The 25,295-nt window shown below is 35.2% G+C and overlaps 1 protein-coding gene across 2 annotated transcripts in view; it reads left to right on the top strand.

Annotated features, from left to right (window-relative positions):
• BBS7 (Bardet-Biedl syndrome 7) overlaps nt 1-25,295 on the top strand; it is a 43,559-nt gene that overhangs the window by 15,694 nt on the left and 2,570 nt on the right. For both annotated transcript variants that reach the window (XM_068543381.1, XM_068543379.1), the window contains exons 6-18: nt 479-551; nt 984-1,100; nt 3,225-3,355; nt 7,702-7,786; nt 8,529-8,631; nt 10,273-10,465; nt 10,939-11,013; nt 14,090-14,155; nt 18,779-18,918; nt 20,942-21,106; nt 24,109-24,218; nt 24,334-24,437; nt 24,589-24,712. In XM_068543381.1, the coding sequence (XP_068399482.1) occupies nt 479-551; nt 984-1,100; nt 3,225-3,355; nt 7,702-7,786; nt 8,529-8,631; nt 10,273-10,465; nt 10,939-11,013; nt 14,090-14,155; nt 18,779-18,918; nt 20,942-21,106; nt 24,109-24,218; nt 24,334-24,437; nt 24,589-24,712 (1,486 nt within the window). The remainder of the gene's footprint in view (nt 1-478; nt 552-983; nt 1,101-3,224; nt 3,356-7,701; nt 7,787-8,528; nt 8,632-10,272; nt 10,466-10,938; nt 11,014-14,089; nt 14,156-18,778; nt 18,919-20,941; nt 21,107-24,108; nt 24,219-24,333; nt 24,438-24,588; nt 24,713-25,295) is intronic.

Below are 25,295 nucleotides of genomic sequence, written 5' to 3'. Positions count from 1 at the left end.
TTTCTTATCTAAATAGCAGGTCATTCTGCCTCTTACTCGAGTGGGTTTCGGAAATATCCAAAGACAAGGCCAGAATTTTCCTTAGGAAGTAACTTTGAGTCTGTTTGAATGTGCTCTAAGTTAAAGCCCTTGAGTTAGGACAGAAGAAACAACTTGTTCCTGGAAAGTTTTGACAGGGAAATTTACCAGTGTCAAGTTTTCAGGCAAACAAAGTACCTAAAGTGAAAAGTATTCAAAGTGGAGAATATTTGAAATATTTATTTCCTCACTCTTTATATTTTATATGTGTATATTTTTATTATAAAATGAGTCGACATGTGCAGAATCGCTAACAAATAGAAGTTAATATTCACAATCTAGTATTTTTCAGTAGTTTTATTCCAGGGTTCTTTATATGAATATTGATATTATCTATGAATACCTCTATTACTTTAAATTTGTCTTTTGTTTTAGTTTTAAAATACTTGTTCTCCTTCAGGGATCTGATGTGATGTATGAAATTGAAGTTCCTGGCCCACCTACTGTTTTAGCCCTACATAATGGAAATGGCGGTAATCAGAGCTTTATTTTTGACAATCAAATAAGGGAGTGAGTTACGTTAAGTTTAGATATTTCAGGTTTTTTAATCATTTAACTATATATTAAGTGAAAATGGGAAATTGTAGGAAGAACATGAACTGGAATAGAGACAGTTGTCTTCTAACTTGCCAGTAGCTAACAGTAATGTGTTATTGAACTTTAATTTTTTAGTTTCCTCATCTTAAAATTAGTTGATGAGGAAAGGTCTTATCTCTTATGGTTATAAATTCTGTGAATGTATAAACATCCTTCTAAATTAAGTAAATTAATTAAAATCTGTCTTTTTTATAATATTTTATATGAGATTTTTACATGAAAGACAATGCATATGAAAATATTTCAATTTTAAAGAAATAGTGTGAGTTGTGGGGTAAATATAATATGTTGACTTTAAATATAACTAGGTGACTCTGGAGAAGACCTTTTGTATGGAACGTCAGATGGAAAACTTGGGCTTATTCAGATCACTACATCCAAACCAATACACAAGTGGGAAATTCGAAATGAGAAGAAGAGGGGAGGTATTTTTTTTTAATTAATTAATTAATTTATTTATTTATGGCTGCATTGGGTCTTCATTGCTGCACGTGGGCTTTCTCTAGTTGCGGCGAGCAGGGGCTATTCTTTGTTGCGGTGCGCGGGCTTCTCATTGTGGTGCCTTCTCTTGTTGCGGAGTGCGGTCTCTAGGTGCGCGGGCTTCAGTAGTTGTGGCACGTGGGCTCAGTAATAGTGGCTCATGGGCTCTAGAGTGCAGGCTCAGTAGTTGCGGCACACGGGCTTAGTTGCTCCGTGGCATGTGGCATCTTCCCGGACCAGGGCTCAAACCCGTATCCCCTGCATTGGCAGGCGGATTCTTAACCACTGCACCACCAGGGAAGTCAGGGGATATGTTTTTGATATAATTCAGATTCTGAATTTCGGTGATTATTAAATAAAATATACTGGGAATTCCCTGGTGATTCAGTGGTTAGGACTCTGCTTTCACTTCCAAGGGCGTGGGTTCAATAGATAGATAAATAGGTCAACCTACATTATATAGTTCATTCTGTTTTATTTATTCATAATGTATAGCAGACTTAGCAATTTACAGAGCTGCCTCAGGTTTATTTACTGTTTGTTTATTTAGCAGGTCTATCATACTTTTGCCATAATTTTTAAAGTAAGATATGCTAATAGTAAATTGGGATGGATAGGCTTTTATGGACTAATGTCTATCTATGACATTAATCTATGCTCAAATCCATTTTTCGTTTTATTTTTTTAAAGGATGAAAGGTATTTATTTATTTATTTATTTATGGCTGTGTTGGGTCTTCATTTCTGTGGGAGGGCTTTCTCTAGTTGTGGCAAGTGGGGGCCACTCTTCATCGTGGTGCGCGGGCCCCTCACCATCGCGGCCTCTCTCGTTGCGAAGCACAGGCTCCAGATGCGCAGGCTCAGTAATTGTGGCTCACGGGCCCAGCCGCTCCGCGGCATGTAGGATCTTCCCAGACCAGGGCTTGAACCCGTGACCCCTGCATTGGCAGGCGGATCCCCAACCACTGCGCCACCAGGGAAGCCCCATTTTTCGTTTTTTGCTGTAGGGAATTAATTGGAATCTGGGAGTACTTGGTGTGAGGCAAAGAAGTGCAGTCGGGTCAGGGAATATTCCTTTTTTCTAAGGAATTTATACCTTTCTAAGGGGAATTTATATCTGACTTGGTAGGTTTGGATGGCTATTTATAAGTACAGCATGAGATCTGATTGACAAGAAAATGTGTTAACAATGTAAAAGATTTAAGGGAAAAGAATGTCCAGGAAGAGGAAAAAATAAAGGCAGAGGACTTGAGGCAGAGGTAAACTCGATTCATTTGAGGAGAAGAAGGAAGACCAGTGTGGCTAAATATATTCATATGGCATGAGATGAAGTCACAGAGGTAGGGTAAGGCCAAATCACGTAAGTCCTCATGAGCCTTGGTAAAGGGGTTTGAATTTTAATCTAACTGTAGTGGGAAGTCATTGGAAAATTGTAAGTGGGGGTATGATGTGGTCTAATTTACCAGACTAAAACAAAAACACTCCGTGTAGAGTGGGTTTGCAGGGAAGCAGGTCAAAATTAGAGGCATGGAGTTCAATTGGGAAGTTATTGTTATAGTTCTTCTGTTTTGTTTTGTTTTTTTAATTTTTATTTATTTATTTATTTTTTTTTTATATTTGCCTGTGTTGGGTCTTTGTTGCTGCACGCAGGCTTTCTCTAGTTGTGGCAAGCGGAGGCTACTCTTTGTTGCGGTGCGTGGGCTTCTCATTGTTGTGGCTTCTCTTGTGGAGCACGGGCTCTAGGCGCACAGGCTTCAGTAGTTGTAGCATGTGGGCTCCGTAGTTGTGGCACACGGGCTCTAGAGCGCAGGCTCAGTAGTTGTGGCGCCTGGGCTTAGTTGCTTCGCAGCACGTGGGATCTTCCTGGCCCAGGACTCAAACCCATGTCCCCTGCATCAGCAGGCGGATTCTTAACCACTGCGCCACCAGGGAAGCCCTATAGTTGTTTTAATTTACCCTGGTTGTTTTTTTCGTACTCTGATTTGATATATATATTTTTTCATTCATACTTGGTATATTTTTTACTATAATACCAATTTTATTGATAACTTATCACTTACCTTTTTAAAGGTATTTTGTGTATTGACAGCTTTGACATTGTGGGTGATGGGGTTAAAGATTTACTTGTTGGAAGAGATGATGGAATGGTGGAAGTGTATAGTTTTGATAATGCAAATGAGCCTGTTCTACGATTTGATCAGGTAAGTTCACTTTTATAAAGACTATATATGCTTATTATTCATCAAACAATTATAGAGATGACTGACAGTTTGTGTTTTATTAAAGGAAATATATTAAAATCTTGTTTTTGGCTTAAAATATCTCTGCTTTGATATTATCAAAATCTTCTCTAGACTACTCTTATGTTTGAATAAATGACTATTGCCCTCAAGCTGAACAATAAATTACTTTTTTACTTGATTTCTAAATACTGTATATCCAAATTATTAAATGTATTACCTTAGTTTCTATAATGCATAATAGATTACAGGAGTAACATTTATATGTTTAGGTAGCATAAATGAGATTGTGTTGTTTTAAAGTAATAAGGTTTTAGGAATAAACTTCGTATTGTTAAGACAATATCAAAAATATCCTTAAGCAGAGAGGGAAAAGTAGCAATTTCACTTCTCGCCACCCAAGATCCACAGTATGAGAAGAAATACTAGATAAGAGTAATTTTTAGTTCACAAATTTTAAGTGTAATTAAGCTTGTTTATCCCAAGGTGCAGAGTCACATGGAGAAGCATTCTGGCATAAACTGAATCTTGCATTTTCATAAAGTGGTGTTCTCCTGTCCAGGGTTTCCCCATCCTGCCTCATGCATGATGTATTGAGGCTGTTTAACAACAGCAGCAAAAATCCACAATTCAGTATGAACTTTTCTTTCTTTGTCTAATTTCTCTAATAGTGGTAAAAGTTCTCCCAGTACCTACTTCAATTGCATATCAGTAAATAACAGATATTTTGATACATAGATAAAGTATATTATTATATAGATAATATGGGGATAAAAACATTATACAACTTATTTTCTGGATTTATTTTGTACTTGTTCATCTTTCTTTGGTGCAAAAAGTTACCTTGCTAATGATGCAAATAATAGTTTAGGCTTAAAAGTACATAATAATCCTGTGTTGGTGATCTCCCATTTTTTCTCATCAACCCCTGAGAACTTTCCCATTTAGACCCCAGATTTCCTCTTTGACTTCTATTCCGAACCCCAGTAATGACATAGCATGTCTCCCCTCTGCCACGTGTGGCACTAAGAATTCCTGTCTTCCCAATCTTTCTTCTGTTTGTCTGATGATAGAGGTACTGCTTCCATGTTGTGTTAAGGCTGCGAATATGCTGCCTCATCTTGATTCATGACGTCACTCTCTTTATTGTTTTCCTAATCAGGAGAAGTCCTCTTATCTGACATAGTCTGGACTGATGGTTGGTTAATCAAAAAAGTTAAGGAGCAGATCATAAAAAGACAATATGTACACACCTTAAACATCACATTTTAATTTAAACTTATAAATATATATTTATTCACCAATATTTTGAGCAGTGACCAAGGTCTATTCTTGTGAGTTCCCCTAATTGGCATTCCATGTTGTTACTTACATAAAACATGTCTATACTATGTTGTCTAGGATCTCCTGTGTTATGGTTCTATGACTGTTTTTTTTAAGGTGTAAGTTGAATTAACTAAATCTACAACTCCAAGACTTTTATAAAAAGGTACTTGAAGTACATAAGATAAATGAATTTCATTAAAATGTTGTATTGGCAAAAAACATGTAGAAATTAACAGTTTTTTAATTTTTGTAACTTTTTCTGAGTACATTAGGTTAAATAAGGTACTTCTAAGTGAGTGAAAGAGTAAGTTATAATTAATAGTCACTCAATAAACCACTCAGAAAGTGAGAATGTGTGTGACTCTATTGACTCGGTAAAACATTCTTATGTAGTCAGCTGGTTTCCAGTGTTTTGCTTTCAATAAATAGAAGGAGGACCTAATCAAGGTGTCAGATGATACATCATTAAACATTTTCAGTGGTAGATCAGATGATTTTAGGTATGTAACTTGGAAGATATTTAAACAATAGAGTGAACTTTTTTTTTTTTAAATTCTGTTTCTACCCCATGAGTCCTCCTCCCATTTCTTCTTTATTTTTTTTTAAACAGATTATTTTTTAAATTTATTTATTTATTTATTTATGGCTGTGTTGGGTCTTCGTTTCTGTGCGAGGGCTTTCTCTAGTTGTGGCAAGCGGGGGCCACTCTTCATCGCGGTGCGCGGGCCTCTCACTATCGCGGCCTCTCGTTGCGGAGCACAGGCTCCAGACGCGCAGGCTCAGTAATCGTGGCTCACGGGCCCAGTTGCTCCGTGGCATGTGGGATCTTCCCAGACCAGGGCTCGAACCCGTGTCCCCTGCATTGGCAGGCAGACTCTCAAACACTGCACCACCAGGGAAGCCCCTAGAGTGAAATTTCTACAACAAAATTTCTTTTAGTCTCATCAGTATCTTTATGGGACTAAGCTCGATTAGTGCTTCTATCTATGAAAATGAAAAAAAGGAATAGGACTGATGTTGAACTCAGTCTCATTCTATCAATATATAAATAATACTCATTTGTGATACATGAATAATTTAGAAGGAAAAAATGTCCCATTCGTCTCATGAGATACATTTCCTATAGAATTTTGTTTTAGTGGTTAGTTATTATTTAAAAATATAAAACATATATTTGTTGATCAATTGTGAAATACTAATAATTAGGACAATAGAAATTTCTAATGCTTAGAGCTTTTTAATCACAGAAGATAAAAAAATTCTGTTTCTTTTTTCTTGGTTGCAGAGAAGTATAAAAGAATTTCAAGCATATGAGTACATTACATTAAGATAAATATATGTGGGGGAAGTGGAGTGAAAATAGAAGTTCAGGGAACAATGTAAAATTTCCAGCTGTGAAAGAAGGATTTGTTTTTTCACTTTTAAGTCAATTGTGTATATAAATTTGTCTTGATATTTAGGTTCATTGGGTATGATTGGGATGTGATTATGTGACAGTTTTATTTTAAAATTAAAATCTCTAAAACTTCCAGACATTACATTCTTTGTAACTATTTAAAGTGGTGATGAAAATCTGAAAGTCAGTTTAAAAATGTACACAGGGATGGATGCAGTTTTGTTTGTTTGTTTTTTCAGAATTAACTTTAGCGAGAACATGAACAAAAATGTTTGAAGAATTCTAGTGTATATGAAATCCACTGGGACACTTGTTAAAAATGCACCTATTGGGGAATTCCCTGGTGGTCCAGTGGTTAGGACTCTGCACTTCCCTTGCAGGGGGCACGGGTTCCATCCCTAGTCGGGGAGCTAAGATTCCTGCAAGATGTGCAGTGCGGCCAACAAAAAAAAATGCACCTATGAACCTAACTTCATGCAAATGTATAATCAAACCTTTGTTACTTGAATCTCTCAAGTAATTAGCTCAGGAACAGCTAAGATAGCCTGATTTGCAGAATAGCTCAGAGGTTTGCCTCCTACAGGGAGAATGAAGAGAACTATCATTTTTAATGCTGGTGTCCATTCCCTCTACCTTCTCCTTTAGGACAATGGTTCTGGGCCTTGCCTGGTAATAATTACCTGGCAGAGCTACTGGTCAAACCCATTGATGGGTTGCCAACACATTCTTTTTTAAATGAAAGAGAATAGATTAGAATATATCAGAATATAACAAAAACCTTTTAAGTTATATCTGTTGTTGTATATGTTCATGTGTGAATTATACCAGCTTGCAATATGAAACTTATTGCTTGCTTTCCAAATAGCCTGAAAGCCACTGAACTAGAGTGCTTGTTAAAAATACAGATTCCTAGTTGACTCACCCAAGTGATTATTGTCAGACAAGTTTGGGAAGTATTGCTTAAAAGAGATATAAACCCTGAACCATGTGAAAAACTTGGTTTCTCTCCATAGTAGCAAATTGTCTAAAGGTTCCATGTAAGCTAGCATCTTCTTTATTCTTCTAAAAAACTATTTGGAGAAAACACATGAGAGGTGGTCTGTGGAATTCAGATAATAAACTAAATGTATTGAGAGTTTTGCGTGTGTAATTTTTTTTTTTTTTTGGCCACGTGGCTTGTGGGATCCTAGTTTCCCAACAAGGGATGGAACCCGGGCCCCCTGCAGTGGAAGCATGGAGTCCTAACCACTGGACTTCCAGGGAATTCCCACTTACGTCATTTTTTAAAAAAAACTTATTTCTTTATATAAATAAATGATTTTGCTCATTAGATGACTACTGTAGCTGAGTGGTACACACAAATATATGAATCATTTTCAATCTTCTTTCCCCAAATTAAAAAGCACTGGAATTTTCAGCCATTTGTGCAGGATTTTCACCTTTCCAATCTCAGTGTCTAAACATAATAAGTATTCAATAAATATATGTTGAATGTTGGGAGACAGGAAAATAAGTTTTGTGGCTTATTATTTCACATATCTGTGAAATTTTATTGATGACGTGCTTGATCTTAAATTTATTTTAGACATTGTCTGAGAGTGTCACATCTATCCAGGGTGGTTGTGTAGGGAAAGATGGCTATGATGAAATCGTGGTATCCACATATTCAGGTAAGGTAAATGGTAATAGCTAGTTGAAGAAAGAATCAATAATAAAAAATATAAACTTAATAAATTGCTTTTGATGATTACTTTTTAAAATGTTTATTAGTAAGTCACTCTTACCTACAGCATTAAAAGCTTTAATGGTTAAAAAATAAGAAAGGAAGGAGTAGGTGTATTGATTTATAAAACAGTTAATATTTGAATAATACTTTTTAAAAGTGCTTAGTATATCTCTAGCATCTTTGAAAATTAAATGCTATCCTTTGGTTTAAAAAGAATTATTTACTGAAATTTAGTTTGTTTTGTTACTGTGTACATTTCTTATAAAACTTGCTTTTGAGTAGGTCATTTTTGTATTCTCACAATAGTTATATGGGAGTTTAACTTCCCATGAAAATAATTTTTGAAAGACAACTTTTATTCATCAGTCAGTTTTTGCGTTTACTAGAATGTGTTGACTTATTCCATACTTGAAAACTAAAACTTTAAATTAAGAAGTGAAAGATTTCCTTAATCGTAGTATTACAATATTTCAGGCAAAACAAAAATGGTATCCAAAGTAATTTCTTTATGGTTTGAATATCTTCTAGCTTGATTTCTTCTGCGTTTTGTTTTGTCTTGTTTTTTTGAAAAGAAATAAGTCCAAGACTAAGTGAGGTTGATGTTGGTGGACACAGGGGCATGTATCTTGGGTTTCTTTTAACACTAGCAGCACTTACTGGTGCACGATTGTAATTCATCTCTGCAGGCTGGGTTACAGGTCTGACAACAGAGCCTATTCATAAGGAAAGTGGACCAGGAGAAGAACTAAAAATTAATCAGGAGATGCAGAATAAAATTTCTTCTTTACGGTAATTTTGGATTTTTGTTTGCTTCTTTTTTTTTCATTTCATAAAGTGTGTGATTGTTGTTTTTTTCTTATTTATAAATGCAGTATATTTTATTGGAAGGAATTATATATTTAATTAGTTTATCACCTTTTTTAATGAAAGTTTATCAGTTTGAGAAAATTAGCAGTAAGTGCTGATTAATATTTTGGAGTTAGAAATACACTTTTTATATGTTTTATTCTATGCTGATTTTTTTCTTAGATCAAGAATTGTATTTTTTCATTCATTTATTATAAACAGTTACAGTGGTTTTTTTGTTTGTTTTCATAGACATTAGAAAGAAACTAACACAGATGGCTCTATTCCTCATTAATTCTAATGTTTACTGCTCTTGTGGACCCTTCTGAGTCTGTAACTTTGGCTTATAAGTTTTCTTACTGGAAATGAGTAATGTTGACTCTCTTAGACACAGAGATTGCTTTCATGGCCTGTTCAGTTTGACAAGTCCTGTGAAAATGGCCTCAAGGAAAATTGCTGCATACAATGAAGAAGTGGGAGTCGCTGAAACTTTTAATGACTAGTCTCCTTACCCTAGCCCTTCAGCCCTCAGCCCTCAGGAGTGAGGGCTGATCCTTTTTTGGTGGTAGTTGATGGCTACAGAAGTTTTTGAGGCAACAAAATGCCACAAGTACTAGTTCACTAAAGCCACACCACCAGTTCACCACAAACCAGTTCACCAAAGTCACCAAGAGAGAAAGCTCTAATGTTCATGCAGCAAGGACACCAAGGAGAGTTAATGAACTACTATCTCATGTCCTCAGTACAATACCTCATATTTATAACCAAGTCAACCCCCTCCTGATTCCACTGCAGTGTATGTTCACGAGAAGCTTATGTCTATTTTGTTCATTCAGCACCCGGATCATAAGTACATAGAGTCACTCAGTAAATATTTCTTGGGCGAATGAATCTTTTCCTTTGTTTAGTGCACAGATCCCTTCCAAGCGCCTTCCCAGACTTTTCCCCCTAAATTGGGGCTAGTAGCTAAACCTCATGTTGTTCTACCCTAGTTACTATTTACTTCATTTCCTTTCCCTTTAACTGGAGCAGCTCTAAGCAATGCCTGCACTGTTCAATCTCCAACACTTGGTAGAACTTCAGCTGTACCTCTGGCTCGTGATTATCCTTGTGGTCTCCAAAATATTCATACTCAGCAGCCTTCTTATTTTGTCTATCGCCCCTAATGTCTTACTGAAAGGTACATGTTTACTGATTTCACACGTTTTGTTTCTTCTTATTAAATCTAATATGTTCCTCTACCCCCAGAACAATCAGTTTCTTTTCTTATTAGTGCTGTATGTGACTGTAACCAGATTCATGTATTAGGATTGATTATTTGCAGCCTGCCTTGATTCTTACAACGCCTTATTAATATTGCTGGTGTGGGGCTGAGTAGATGTTTTAATTTTTAGATCAGAGATAAATAATGTGGAACCATTTGGTCAGTCATAGAAGTAAAAATTTTGTTCCTATTAGTGTTATAGTTCTAACTCAACCAATAAAAATGCATTTTGCAGCAGTAAATGTCTCAGACTTTTGTAATTCTAAGGATCTCAAATGTTTATACTTATAGGTGACAAAGTTGTATGTATTTTCCTCTAGGAGTGAGTTGGAACATCTGCAATATAAGGTACTACAGGAAAGAGAAAAATATCAACAGTCTTCTCAGTCAAGCAAAGCAAAATCAGCAGTACCTTCATTTAGTGTAAATGACAAGTTTACATTAAATAAAGATGATGCCAGCTACAGCCTTATCTTAGAGGTGCAGACAGCGATAGATAATGTCTTAATACAGGTAAGCAAAATGTCTAATTTCTTTGTTTCATGGCTGGATCTATTTTGCAAACTAGTCATATGCACTAATTATTATTGAACACTTTTAAACAGTGATTTTAAATGTTTATCTTAATCTTCCATTAGCTAATCAGTTGGCTCATAGATTATTTAAATTATGTCTTTACTTTTTATTTATCCCGTACATATTAAACAAAAGACCAATGGACTTAAGTTTCAGGAAGACCTAGAAAGGACATTAAAGATTTGTTCTCTGATTAGCCTTTAGGAGAATCTTAACAGAGATGTGACTTAGAAAACTCCAGTATTTTATATCGTTATTAGAATTTTTTAAGTTCCAACTACTAAACTAATACAGCCTGCTCACTCACCATCAGTTTCGAGGTAGATAATCTCAAAAGGTGAAAATATGTGCTGTGAGAATTCTTAGTTTTTCATCTGAACCTTTTTTTTTTTTTTTAATATTGACTGCAGAGTGATGTTCCAATAGATTTACTAGATGTGGATAAAAATTCTGCTGTTGTCAGCTTTAGCAGCTGTGATTCTGAGGTGAGTAAAAATATAAAGAATTCTTCAAATGCTTTCTTTCCATTATGCCATTTTGTATAAAGCCTATAAATGCTACTAGTGTTTGATGTTTCTTCTGTATTTCCTTTCATAACCCTTCCCTCAAAATCTGCTTCTACTCTCTTTCCCTATCCTCAGAAAATCCAGAAGCTGGAGTGTTGTCTTAAATTCCTTCCTCTCTCTGATCTGTTAAGTCCAGTTACAGTAGTTCCCCCTTTATCTGCTGGAGATACATTCCAAGACCCCCAGTGGATGCCTGAAATCACGAATAGTACGGAACCCCTGTATGATACGATGTTTCTTTCCGCATCACTATTTTTGCACTTTGGAGCTGCTATTAAGTAAAACATGGGTTATTTGAACACAAGCACTGCAATACCATGAAGGTTGGTCTATGTAATAACTGAGATGGTTCCTAAGTGACTAACGGGCGGGTAGCATATACAGCATGAATATGCTGGACAAAGGGATGATTCATGTCCCAGACAGGATGGAGTGGGATGTCGCAAGTTCTCATCACACTACTCAGAACGGTGTGCAATTTAAAACTTATGAATTGCTTACTTCTGGAATTTGCTATTTAATATTTTCAGACCACAGTTGACTGTGGGTAACTGAAACCCTGAAAAGCGAAACCACAGATAAGGGGGGTGCTCCTGTAGTAACTAATTTCTGTCATTTCCACCTCCTTGCTCTTCTACATCTACTCTGCTTCATTTGCACTTCTGTTAACCTTCCTGGCCCTCATAATGCTTTTGCTTGAACTCCTCGTCTGCCAGTTTCTGTGCCTCCAGTATTGCCTCTCACCTCCAGGCTATGCTGTGCACTGCCACCAGAGAGGCCTTCCTAAAAGACAAACATCACCGTGTCATTCCTTTTCTCAAAGCCTTTTAAAGATTCCTTATTTCCTGAGCTGCATGTAAGTCAAGATTCCTCACTGTAGCATAAAAAACTTTGCAAAATTCAGCTCTTGATTACATCTCCAACTTAATCTCTCACCAGCTGCTACCTTCCCTCCCATGCACATGATTTCTGCCAAACTGAAGTTCTTAAAATTTCTTGAAAATGCTATACAGTTTCACACATTCCTACATTTAAACATGATCTGTTCCATCTGCCTGCCTTTCCTCACTTTTTCTTGTTGACTCTTGCTTAGCCTTCATTCAACAGACATTTATTGAACACTTACTATGTGCCAAGTACCCGGGATGAGACCATATCAGAGCTTTTGGACGCGCTTACTGTATCACTTCTTTCTGCGTGGTACTGGCTGACTAGCAGTCTCAGAGCTTAGGTGTAGCTCCTGAAGAGAAGTTAGGGTTCAGAGAAGGTCTGGAGCAGCTGCATTGGAGAAGACAAGCCAGAGCAGGAAATGGTGACTGGAGTTGGCATTAAAAAGGGAAGGATGACAAGAGTAGATAAAGAACAAAGTTGATAGTTATATCAGGGAATTTTCAAAATAATTTCAGAGTAAAGCTTTTTTTTTTGATAAGAGATTTTATAGCAGTTGTATTATGTTATCATATGTGCTTTGTCATCCCTGTTTGAGAACAAAACATAAAAGATTAAGATCTACATTTTTATGATCATTTAAAAAACAAGTTAGTATGAACTTCAGATCTTTAATTCCTAAGTTACAGTGAAAGATTAACCTGTTTATATCACTGCAGGATTCTTTGAAATGAGTATTTCATACTAATTTAAAACCTATTTTCTAGAATGATGGCTTAAAAAACAAATCTTATGGAGATTTCAAGTATATACAGAAGGACAAAGAATACTATAATAACCTCCATGTGCTCATCACTGACTTTAACATATGGCCAGTCTTGTTTTATGCTCTTTACCCTCCCCCTCCCCATCCCAAACCAAATTCCAGACATTTTATCCCCTTTAATTAATCTATATAATTTTATCCATAAATACTTAAATATACAACATTTGGGCTTCCCTGGTGGCGCAGTGGTTGAGAATCTGCCTGCCAATGCAGGGGACACGGGTTCGAGCCCTCGTCTGGGAAGATCCCACATGCCACGGAGCAACTGGGCCCGTGAGCCACAATTACTGAGCCTGTGCTCCGCAACAAGAGAGGCCGCGATGGTGAGAGGCCCGCGCACCGCGATGAAGAGTGGTCCCCACTTGCCACAACTAGAGAAAGCCCTCGCACAGAAGCGAAGACCCAACACAGTCATAAATAAATAAATAAAAGAACGTGAATTTCTTTAAAAAAAAAAATATACATTTGTTTTTAATTACACAGAAGTATATTTATTTTTAAGTTGACTGATCCTCTGTGTTTGCTGAGTTTAAATTATTTGAAATTAAAACATTTGAATTTTCTTTTTAACATTAGCATTCTTTTTATTTCTTCAGGTATTTATTAAAAATAGGGAAATAGCAGTGCCTGAAAATTGCATATCAAATAGTTCATGTTGCTTTTTCTGATTTTGCAATTCATGCACGCAGATATACTTTTCTGTTTTTAGTAGTTTATTATTCAATTTTAAGAAGTTATAATACTTGAAGTAACCTCTCCAATTTTGTTCAGCAAACGTGTTGAATGCCTACAGTCTACTTGACACTATGCTATTTGCTGGGAATACATAGATGAGATATTTCTCAGTTGTCTGTAAGTATGTGTGAAAATCAAATACATTCAACACTGAACATTGATGTTTTTACCTTTATAATACAAACATTCGGAGTTTGTACTGCTGGTTAAATTTTTGGGAGAACAATTAATATTTTAAAGTGTTATTGGAGAGATTTAATATGGAAAGAGCATTGAGCTTTAGAGTCTTAAAGATATGAATTTGAATACCAGTGTTATAACTTACTAGCATTTAGGAAATTTACCTAACCCTTCAGGCCTCAATTTCTTCATCTGTTAAAACTTAACCACATAGGGTTGTTTGTAGGAATAAGCGTAAAGCTCATAGCATGGTGCCACCCAAATGATAGGTGCTCAGTAAAAATAAATATTATTATTACTGTTGGTGCTGTTGTTATTGTTAAAAACATAGATTCATCCTTTTCCTCAACTTTGAATTCTTCCTAGTCAAATGACAACTTTCTTCTCGCCACTTATCGGTGCCAGGCAAATACCACAAGGCTGGAACTCAAGGTAAAACTGTTTGAGATTACCTTTACTTGAAAGTTTGAACTTTCTTTTTTCCTTGGTAAATCTTGCAACATATGATATCATTTCTTTGCATTAAATTTCTCCCTGAAATGAGCATTTTGGAATAATGTCTTTTGAATGACCTATTAGGTTTTAATTCAGCCCAAGCCAGTCTCTTTTCTGTTAGCACTCAACCAGTCACGTTCTCTAAAATTACCATCCTAAATTTCCTCTAACTGGAAATATTTTTTCTAATTTTCTATTATGGAAAGTTTCAAGCATACACAAAAGTAATGATTCCAGTTTCAGCGATGATCAACTCATGACAATCCTGTTTATGCTGTCACTCTCCATTCCAAATTATTTTGAAGCAAATACAAGATACTTTATAATTTTATTAGTAAATATTTCAGTACATATGTTTAAAAGATAACTTTTTTTTTTAAGTGATTATGTAAAATTTGTATTTTTAAAAAAGTTTTTATTGGGGTATAGTTGATTTACAATGTTGTGTTAGTTTCAGGTGTACAGCAAAGTGAACCTGTTATGCATATACATATCTCCACTTAAAAGATAAGAACTCTTTGTTGATTTACAATGTTGTGTTAGTTTCAGGTGTATAGCAAAGTGAACCTGTTATGCATATACATATCTCCACTTAAAAGATAAGAACTCTTTTTAAAAACATAACCACAGGGCTTCCCTGGTGGCACAATGGTTGGGAGTCTGCCTGCCAGTGCAGGGGACATGGGTTTGAGCCCTGGTCTGGGAAGATCCCACATGCCGCGTAGCAACCAGGCCCGTAAGCCACAACTACTGAGCCTGTGCGTCTGGAGCCTGTGCTCCGCAACAAGAGAGGCCGCGATAGTGAGAGGCCCGCGCATCGCGATGAAGAGTGGCCCCCGCTTGCCGCAACTAGAGAAAGCCCTCGCACAGAAACGAAGACCCAACACAGCCAAAAATATAAATAAATAAATTAATTAATTAAAAAAAAAGAAAAAAACATAACCACAATACTGTTATCACACCTAAGAAAAATAATAATAATTCCTTAGTATTATCAAATGTTTAGTGTAGTGTTTTTTGTTTTTAGTTTGTTTGATCCAATCATGGTCCAAATAAGGTAATTTGGTTATTGAAGTCCCCGAGCGTTTGCCCTATATTTTCCTATTATCTGGATTTTTCTGATTGCATTCCAGTGATGTCATTACCAACTATTCCAGGGAAAATCTTTGAAGTTTCCTTTTGCAATTTACTAACATAATCACTTTTATAATTAAATACTGATTGTAGCACACAAGTTTATTTTAGTTACTTAATTTTTAGTGTGAAGTTTAAAGAAATTTTTATTTTTGATATGTTTATGATCCAAAAATTAAGCACTATAACTTTTTCCTGATGTTCTGAAACTCAAAGTATGCTTTTTTCAAGAGAGATGCTATTGCACAATAACTTTTTCACATCTGGTTAAGGAAGTTCCAGTTAAAATGTAATTTTTTTCTAAACAATTTATTTTCATCTGTATAAGTCCCCTTTCATGTATTTTGAAAGAAAAATTGAAAACTAGTATAAGTTCTAAAGGAATATACTTCAGCATATTTATGTAACCTAATTAAACATTTAGATTACATTCACTGAGCTAGATTGTGCCAATAAATTAGGAAGTAGGCCTAAAAATATTAAAAACCTATGTTCTTTTTTAAAGTTGGATACAATAACTTTAAAGTTCAGAGGAAAGAGCAAATGCCTGAAAAGAGCCAACAAAACTATGATAAAGGAGAAAAGGTGGAACTTATCTTGCCCTATGGTAAAATGTACTATAAAACTATTATAATAAAAATAATGTGGGGTATTTACAAGGCCTAAATAAATAGGTCACGCAACAAAATAAAGTCTAGAAATATAGCCCAGCACATATTTATGGGAATTTAATGCACAGCATTTTTAGGTAGAGAAAATTCTATTAAATTACTGTTTTTATTTAAAAATTGCTATTGGTGGGACTTCCCTGGTGGCACAGTGGTTAGACCCACAGCAACGAAGACCCAACGCAGCCAAAGATAAATTAATTAATTAAAAAAATAAAAATAAAAATTGCTATTGGCACAACTGGCATCCATCTGGAAGAATATTAAGTGGATTCTTATGCCATATATTATAAAAGATAAATTCAGATGAATTAAGTACCTAGTTATTTTCAAAAAGAAGCTGTCTTCCAGATAATAGGTGAATATCAGAATATGAAGACTGCCTATAAGTTGTTTAAAAAGAGTACCCAGGGTGGGCCAGTAGTTAAGAATCCACCTTCCAATGCAGGGGACGCGGGTTCAATCCCTGGTTGGGGAACTAAGGTCCCATATGCCACGGGGCAACTAGGGCCATGCTCCGCAACTACTGAGGCTGCATGCCACAGCTAGAGAGCCCACATGCCGCAACTACTGAGCCCATGCACCACAACTTCTGAGCCCGCACGCTGCAATGAAACATCCCGCATGCTGCAACTAAGACCCAACGCAGCCAAAGAAAGAAAGAATCTTCTTCCTTAAAACAAAAAAAGACTACCCAATTAGGAAAATAGGCCAATATGGGTAGGCAGTTCACAGAAGAGGGAATCAAAATAGCTAACAAATATTAAAAGAACATATTCTACCTCGTTATCAGTTAGGGAAACTCAAAATAACAAAAAATCAGTTCCGCTTGTCTAACAGATAGGCAAAAATTTTGAAAAAGCAGAATTACCAGGTGGCAGGATGAGGAAAAGGACACTCTCAATCATAGCTGAAGGAAATAAAAATTGTTATTGCTACTTTGGTAAAATAGGCTATAATCCCATTTGTTGGAATCTATTTCATAGCAATAAAATCACAGTATTGTACACACAGATATGTATATAATTAACTGCAGCATTGTTTGTAGAGGCAGAAAAGTTGACCAAAGTGAACACTCAGTAATTTAATGTTTGAATAAATAGCTGTTTATCCATTTCATAGAATATTGCAGAGCTGCAATAAAGAATGAGTTGGTCAATTCCTGTTAACATGGAGCAAATTCCATGAAAAACACAAAATGCAGATAAAAGTCCTACATATGTATATATATATATGATCTATAATATGAAGAAATGCATAAAAAGAAACACCTGTCTGATATGATAGGTCGTACAATAGGGGGAAGGTATGGGTGGGATGGGAGTGGGAGGGAGGTGATGGTATTAGGAGAGGCAGAGATAAGGGAAAAATGTGATTATTAGAAATAAAAACAAAGATGTCTATGATATAAATAGAATTTAGTCATGCGAAGTTATGCATTTATTTTTGTACATCTGCATAGAGAGATGTATGAAAGGTTGACTATCAAAATAGCAATAATGGTCATCTCTGGGTGGTAGGATTTCAGATTACTTATATGTTAATCCTAATTTTTCTTCATTGTGTGGATTTTTAAAGTAATGAATATGAAGTATATAATCAAATAAAGCATTATGTCTTTTCTTAATATTATGAACAATTATATTCTTTTTTTGAAGTTGATATTGCATTTACAGTTATTATAAAATATTGGCTATATTCCCCGTGTTGTACTAATTGTGAACTTATTGTGCAAAAATTTATGTGCCAGTGTAAGCTTACCCTTTAAAAAGAAACTCTAAAATATAGCTTTATCAGATCGATTTTTTATTTTCCTTCTGTATTTTTATTCTTTTCCTTATCTTTTCTCTCTTCCCATTCAGAACAATATTTTCAGTATAAAATTTGCAAAAACTCTTGCTTTAAACTTTTATTTATGTTTCCCATTTAGGTAAAACATTGATTTTTTTTTTCCCCCCTCACATGCCAGGGAAAGTATGAGCTGATGTATCAGTTAGATTAGAGAAGCTGCCTTTGTAATACAAGAGGTACTACAATCCACTTCATGAAATCGAACAGAGAGGAGCTGAAAGGGACAGGAGGGAGAAACTTGACCGCTTTCTAACTCCTAAAATTAGGTCTTCACAATTTCATGAATTAGGGTTTTCTGTAAGTGTTTTAAATTCTCAGGATATCCAACTAGCCATATTCAAAATAGCTTAAAAAGAATTTCCTAATCCAAATATGTCATAATTAGATTGTGAGTATGCTTCTCTATTTTCATAGAAAGTCAAGAATTAAGTTCTTGGAAACATTTTTTTTTCTGTCAGTAGGTTTTTATAACAATAGCCATATGCTATAATACCCCCATTTCTGAGAAAATGAAGTATTAGTTGTTGACCCACTTATCCCTTCAACAAAAATGTCTAAATTTTAACCATTTTTTATGTGAATCTTATACAATATATTATACACCTATACTTTTAGATGTGATAGGGTGGTGTGTGAGAATATCTGTCTTTTGGAATGACAGACCTAAAAATATGTGGTGGGGATGACTTTCATAGATGGATTAATTTTGCTTTTGAATACCAAAATCTTTTAAAATTTTCTTTTACTATAGAGGTAAAAAGTTCTTGTTTAATAGAATGTCCTTATTTCCTTCAGCATATTATAGAAGAGATTAAGGCCTGAGTACCTGCTTACTCGTGTTGAACATTTTAAAGATAGCCTTTATGTTGCTAGATTATTCTTATTTTCTCTCCTCTTTTGTGTTCAGATTCGCTCAATTGAAGGCCAGTATGGCACACTTCAAGCATATGTGACTCCAAGAATTCAACCCAAAACATGTCAGGTCCGCCAGTACCTTATCAAACCCCTTTCACTCCATCAAAGAACTCACTTTATTGATCATGACAGGTAGGACAAAGGAGGGAGAAGTTTATTTTTAGGATATTACACGATGCAGATAAAGTTGCTTTTTATTTTAGTAGTGTAAATTCTGGTAGCTAGTTGTACTTTTAAAAAATTAAATAAATATTTAAATGCTGTGTACAGGTTTCCCCCGCTATCTGAAAGTAGAGTGTTCCTGTGAAACCTTTCATAAGCCAAAATAGCATAAAGCGTAGAAGCAGGACACATCTTGATAATGGATGCTCAGAATAAATTGGGGTAAAGCACAGATGCTCACAGGCAGTTCAGAGCTACGTGGCCTCATGCTGAGGAGCTGAGTGTAGTTCCTAGAGAAGGAGCTCGGCGGGGCCGCTCTCGGTGCTGCTGGGGCACGTGCTGCTTCCGTAACAGCCGCTGCAGAACAAACGCTGAGGCTGTTTTTGCTTTTCACCTTTTTTGGTAAAAGCAAAAATCCTCTTTGGATTTCTCTTGGTTACCGAAAATGGGCACTCGTGTAGACCTTTCGTAAAAACAAAGTGGCATAAAGTGAACTTTCAAAAAGCAGGGGATACCTGTATTAATCTTTCTAATAGATGTAAGAGTCTTTGTCTTCTTTTAGAGGCTGATTTGAGCTGGACTTTCCTATCTTTCTCATGTATTTACCATTCTGAAATCAGTAGAGTAACAGTTCTCTGTCTCAAACATCTATTGTGAGGAAATACTGTTTAGCATTTGAGTTCTCTGTAAACAGGGCCTTATTGTATTAGCCTCACACATTATATTTCCTTTCTACTTCACCTCAGGGAATACTGGTAGAGCAATTAGTTGTGATAGTCCCTATTATTTCTAACTTCCGTTCCAACTTAATCATCCTCCTGGTTATAGTTTTTCACTTTCTTTTCTGAAAATGAGAGACCATGGCCTTAAATGAAGAAGGGAAAGATATGAACAATTAGTGAATACTTTACCTGTGCCATGCATTGTGCTCAGTGCTTAGGTGTTACCATTTAAGTCTTACGGCAAAACAAGTAGTAATGTTTGGAAAAGTAAGTAACTTGTTGATATGAGAAACAGAGTGAAGATTTGAGGCCAAAGCCTATGGTTTTTCTATTGCAGCTTGTAATTTTAAAGATACGTAATTTAAATAAGATGTAAGGAGAAAAGTTCCTAAGGAAGGTTTTGGGAAAACATTAAAGAGAATGGATTCTCTGAGGGTGTCTTCCCGCTTAAAAGTCAGAGTTGTTAAAGGAGGTATAGTGTGGTGTTCTGGAAAGAACAGCAAACTGGGACTCAGGAGACTCAGATTATAGCCTTATATCTGTTCCTGCATGACTTTGGGAAAATAATTTAATCTCTGGGCTTTAGTTCGCTCATCTGCAAATAGAGTTGGTGTGGCGATCTCAAAAGTCCTTTCTATTCTGTATTCTCTTAAAATTCTTTCTGTACCTTTAATTCCATAAACTTGCATTTTCTTAATTCTTTATCCATTTGATTTATTTTAAATTTATTTGATTTACTTTACAACTTTTTGTGTGTATGTGTAATTTGCAGATAGAAAGTTAATTCCATATCCCTGCAAAATAGAAGGTATCATTCCCTAACTTTCCCAGTGGCATGCAGCTAGTGTTTCAAACCCATGTCCATCTCACTTAAAAGCCCAGTTCTTTGCCTTCACATTATGCTGATTTTTTCCTTTAGGAGATTCTTATGTTTTGTAGTTCCTATAATATAAACACTAGATGAACTTTTAAAAAATGGAATTTACCTGAGTAAACTGAATTGTATTTGTGAAGGCATGTTATAATGAAAACAAGCTAATTATTTCACTTAACTGAATATTAAAAGTACAGGTATAGATAAGCATTCTTTTTTTTTTTTCCTTGAAATCAAAATGTTTATCTGATGGGTAAGATTAATCTGAGAAAAATTAAATGGCTGCTTTTCTATTTGTAACTACTGTTGCAAAATTCTGTTTTTTAATGTGTTGAGTACATATAATACCTCTGTGTATTCCCACACAAATATGTGTACCTCTGCTATTAAATTGCAGACCCATGAATACACTGACTTTGACAGGCCAGTTCAGTTTTGCTGAACTTCACTCCTGGGTGGTTTTTTGCCTGCCTGAAGTTCCTGAAAAACCTCCAGCAGGAGAATGTGTGACATTTTACTTTCAGAACACCTTCCTGGATACACAACTTGAAAGTACCTACAGGTAAATAAAACTTATTCCTGGTTCACAAGTGTTTTTTACATAAATGGAACTTCTAAATTTTCATAAGTTTTAAGGCAGTAATAATTTGCAAATAATATGATTGAAAAACTACTGTTTAAGAGAATCTGTTGAAAAACAAATGGAATTAATGAGTTTAAAAAATGATTGACTAAAGATGAATATGAAAGAGCAATACCTTTCCAATTCTCAGCCATAACCAGTTAGAAAATAAATTGTTTAACAAGATTCTTTCAGAGCAGCGATAACAATAACAAAATGTTCATATAAAATCTGTAGGAATATTCTGTATTAGAAATACATAGAACTTCATGAAGAGAACTTTAAAATTTTATTGACATTAAAGACTTGATTTAATGGAGTAATATATTCTATAGTTATCAATATGAAGACAATGTAAACATGCAAGTCCTTCCCAAATTGATTTGAACATTCATCCTAATTCCAGTAAGAATTACAAGAAGAATTACCATTGAATTTCTTTATGCAAAAATAGGAAATGGCTCAAGAACTTGAGAGCTTAGAACATGCAGGCTTTTGAAGCTACCACGTTGAGGTGAAGGTCATTATTCCTTGACACTCTTCTCAAGCACCCAATTGCCCTCCTGCCCCTTCACTGTCACTCCCTACTCATCTCCCATAGGCCCCCCTAATTTCTGTTTCTGAATATAGTAGAGGCTAAAATTTCCTTCTCCTTTGTTCTTTTTCTTAATGTGTTGGGTAAGGCTGATTTCTCTACATCTGCTTTGAGCTTGTGCGCTCATACTTCTTCAAGGTTTTTGCATTCTCATTCTCTCACATCTGTAGATTGTTTTTGTTTGTTTGATCTTTTGTTTTTTGTTTTTTAATTTTGTTTGTTTGGAGGGGAGGAGGCTTCTTATCTTCTCTCTGTCTCTCTCTCTCTTAAAGCTTCTTTCCCTAAGCAGTTTACTGAGGTATTCTACTTTCTGCTTCCTAGCTGAGACTTTACCATGCTAGGTTCTGAAAACAACAGTGAACACATAATTTTACCTCTGAATATAGCCTTTGGGACCAAGAACTCTCCAGAAATCTAATTGGTTTTAGCATCAGTTCTATGGGAGCGTTTCACTGTACCCTCCAGGGGATCTTACCTGTGTAAACCTGGAATCATGACTTCAGTTTTGAAGTACCACAGCGAACCTCACGTTTTAATCATAGCAGACAATTTGACAGGCCCCTGGCATACTACATATTTTTATAATAGCATACCTTTGCTTTTTACCATTCTGTGTCTTTAAATATTCTTTCCTTAATAGTCAAAACTCTACTTATTCTTCAAGGCCCAACTCAATAGCTACATTTTTTAAGTCTTCCTTGATTCTCTTCTCTGTTCCCATAACATTTTATTCTTACCTGCCTTAGATTTTTATTGTTATTTTTTTGAAGTATATAATAATTTTTATGTAAGCTTGTCTCTAAATTAGATTGTAAGCTCTGGGCAGAGTTTATTTCTTAATTAACTTTGTATGTATCCTCCAAGTATTTAACACATGGCTTTGAACATAGTGGTACTCAATAAATGTTTTTTGTTACATAAAATACGTATATATGGAAGAAGTATAGAAGCGTGTACTTTGGAGACAGACATACTTAGGTTTGAATCTGGCTCTGTGACTCACCAGCTATTTCCTCTTAGCTAGATTACTTAACTTTCTGAGTTTCAGTTTCTTTTCTGACAAATGGAAATAGTAGCACTTACTTCACTGAATTGTGATGCTTAAAGGAAGATAAACCATGTGAGTCATTCCACAGTGCCAGGTACTGTATAAGTATTTAATGTTAAATATCATTAATTAAAATTGAAGACTAGTGAAAAAAATCTCATGATTTCTAACACATAATTGGGATCAAAATAAGTGTGTATTATTCATCTTTCTAGAAAAAAGAATTAGCATTTGCCTACAGCAGTCAATATAAAAGGAAATAAAAAGGCAACACTGAATACATAAAAGATGGTATATATTAATTAGGAAAATTTTGGCCATCATAAAAAGGAACCAAACGTAAGCAGGCTTAACCAAATAAAAGGAATTTATTAGCTCATATAACTTAAAAGACTAGCAGTAGTCTGCCTCAAGCATAACTGGATCAGTGGCTTAACTAATATTGTCAAGACTTTATCCCTTTCCATTGCTCAGCTCTGTTTTTGTCTTCTCTTGGCTTTCCTATGTAGTGCCATGGTGGCCACCAACAGCTCCATCCAGCTTTATATCTTTTCAGCTACCATAGCCTCCCTTTCCCACTAGTTCCAATGAAAGTCCCAGGATTGAGTATCATCGTTGAGTCGTGAATCACTGTGCTCAGGGGTATGGAATATGCTGCTGAAAACTTCCTCCTGAAGTCCCAGAAATGGGGATGGGGCCAGTGCCAATGAAACTATATGGATTGAAAAGGGTGAGAGAGAAAGAGAGAGAGAGAAGGAGGGGTTGCATAAGGAAAAAGAAGGGAGAAGGGTCCTGTGAACATAAGAAGTGGCAATGGATGCTGGGCATGGAAGAACAGAAGATGTTACTCTTAGGTTTGATATTAGCTTTCTTTTAAGGATGAAGCATATAGTCATGCTGTAATTTATGTGATTACATAAAAAAAAAACTTATGTGAAAGCAAGCAATTCTAAATGCATTTTATATACATAAGGGGTTAGCTATTGGAAATTTTATTAGTGAAAATGAAAAAAAGGTTTTAAATGAAGAACTTATATAAATTGTCGTATCTTTCGGAGGCATGTGTCTAACATCTTTTATTCAGTTTTACAAGTATGTTTAGAACTTGAATTGCTACAACGGTAAAAGGTTACATGTTTAAATATGTTTTACATTAATAATGAGATGTCTATATAAAGAAATCTAAAATTAAATGAAGTCTAAACACAAGGTCCTATTCGCAAAATATGTATTTACTGGACATATTTATTGGATGTATTTCCTTCTAAAGCTGTTCTTTTAAAAATATTAATTTTATAGAAAAGGTGAAGGAGTTTTTAAATCTGACAACATTTCTACTATATCCATCCTAAAAGATGTGCTCTCTAAAGAAGCTACAAAAAGGAAAATTAACCTCAACATATCATACGGTAAAAAAAAAAAAAAAAAGAATCGTTCTTTCTGTTTTTGGGGGGTTGTTGTTACAATAAGAATGTTCCTGATCAAAGTGACTTATCTAATTGTGCCTGACTCAACTTCTTCTAGAGATAAATGAAGTATCAGTCAAACACACATTAAAGCTAATCCACCCAAAGCTGGAGTACCAGTTGCTTTTGGCTAAGAAAGTGCAATTAATTGATGCTTTAAAAGTAAGTATTTGTGTCACGGGACTCATGATCATTATTTTATTGTGATGGGATTTCTAAAATTGTAAAGACCTTAAAGTTTTCCACTTTAAATCCACTTTACACTGGATTAAATTTTGAACATTAAGTGCTTCTGTTTTTAATTTTAAATAAGGAATTGCAGGTTCATGAGGGAAACACAAACTTTCTGATACCAGAATATCGCTGTATCCTAGAAGAGGCAGATCACCTACAGGACGAATACAAAAAGCAACCTGCACATCTTGAAAGACTCTATGGTTAGTGAACTATTCTAGAATACCTTGTCATATTTCTTTTCTACTGGCTGTTTGCAAAGGATCACATGAGAGAAGCTGGGCAAAAGGAGATAGGCAAAGATTACAGCAGTCATGAACCAGTAACAACCCATGTACTGCCCAATGTATTTATTTTGTCAAGTTGGTTTTAATGTTTAATATTTTTACTAGATAAAATACAAATACACATTAAGAAGTGAAATAAGTGTAATGCAATGAATTAATCTATATATATGAAGAAACCCAGTGTGAAATGAATGTAACCTATGAAGCATTACAATTTAGGCTATATTTCACACAAATAATTTTCAGTTTTTATTGCTATTCTGAAATATCAAAATGCAGCATTTAATATTTTTATGCAAAATTGGTATATATGTGCTGTGTCAATTTACGTTTAAAACTCATTCTGCTTTGGTGGTGAGAAGTTGAATGTTTCACAGTTGTATTGAAAAAGCAAGAGCAAGAGGGAGGAAGGAAGGAACAGCTTAAGGAAACATTTTTTGTGATCTTTATATAAGACCTATTGTGCATAGCACACCTATTTATTTATAACATCTTTATA

Source organism: Eschrichtius robustus, chromosome 4, assembly GCF_028021215.1.
Source record: "Eschrichtius robustus isolate mEscRob2 chromosome 4, mEscRob2.pri, whole genome shotgun sequence".
Taxonomy (NCBI): Eukaryota; Metazoa; Chordata; class Mammalia; order Artiodactyla; family Eschrichtiidae; genus Eschrichtius; species Eschrichtius robustus.
This window is presented reverse-complemented; position numbering and strand designations above follow the sequence as displayed.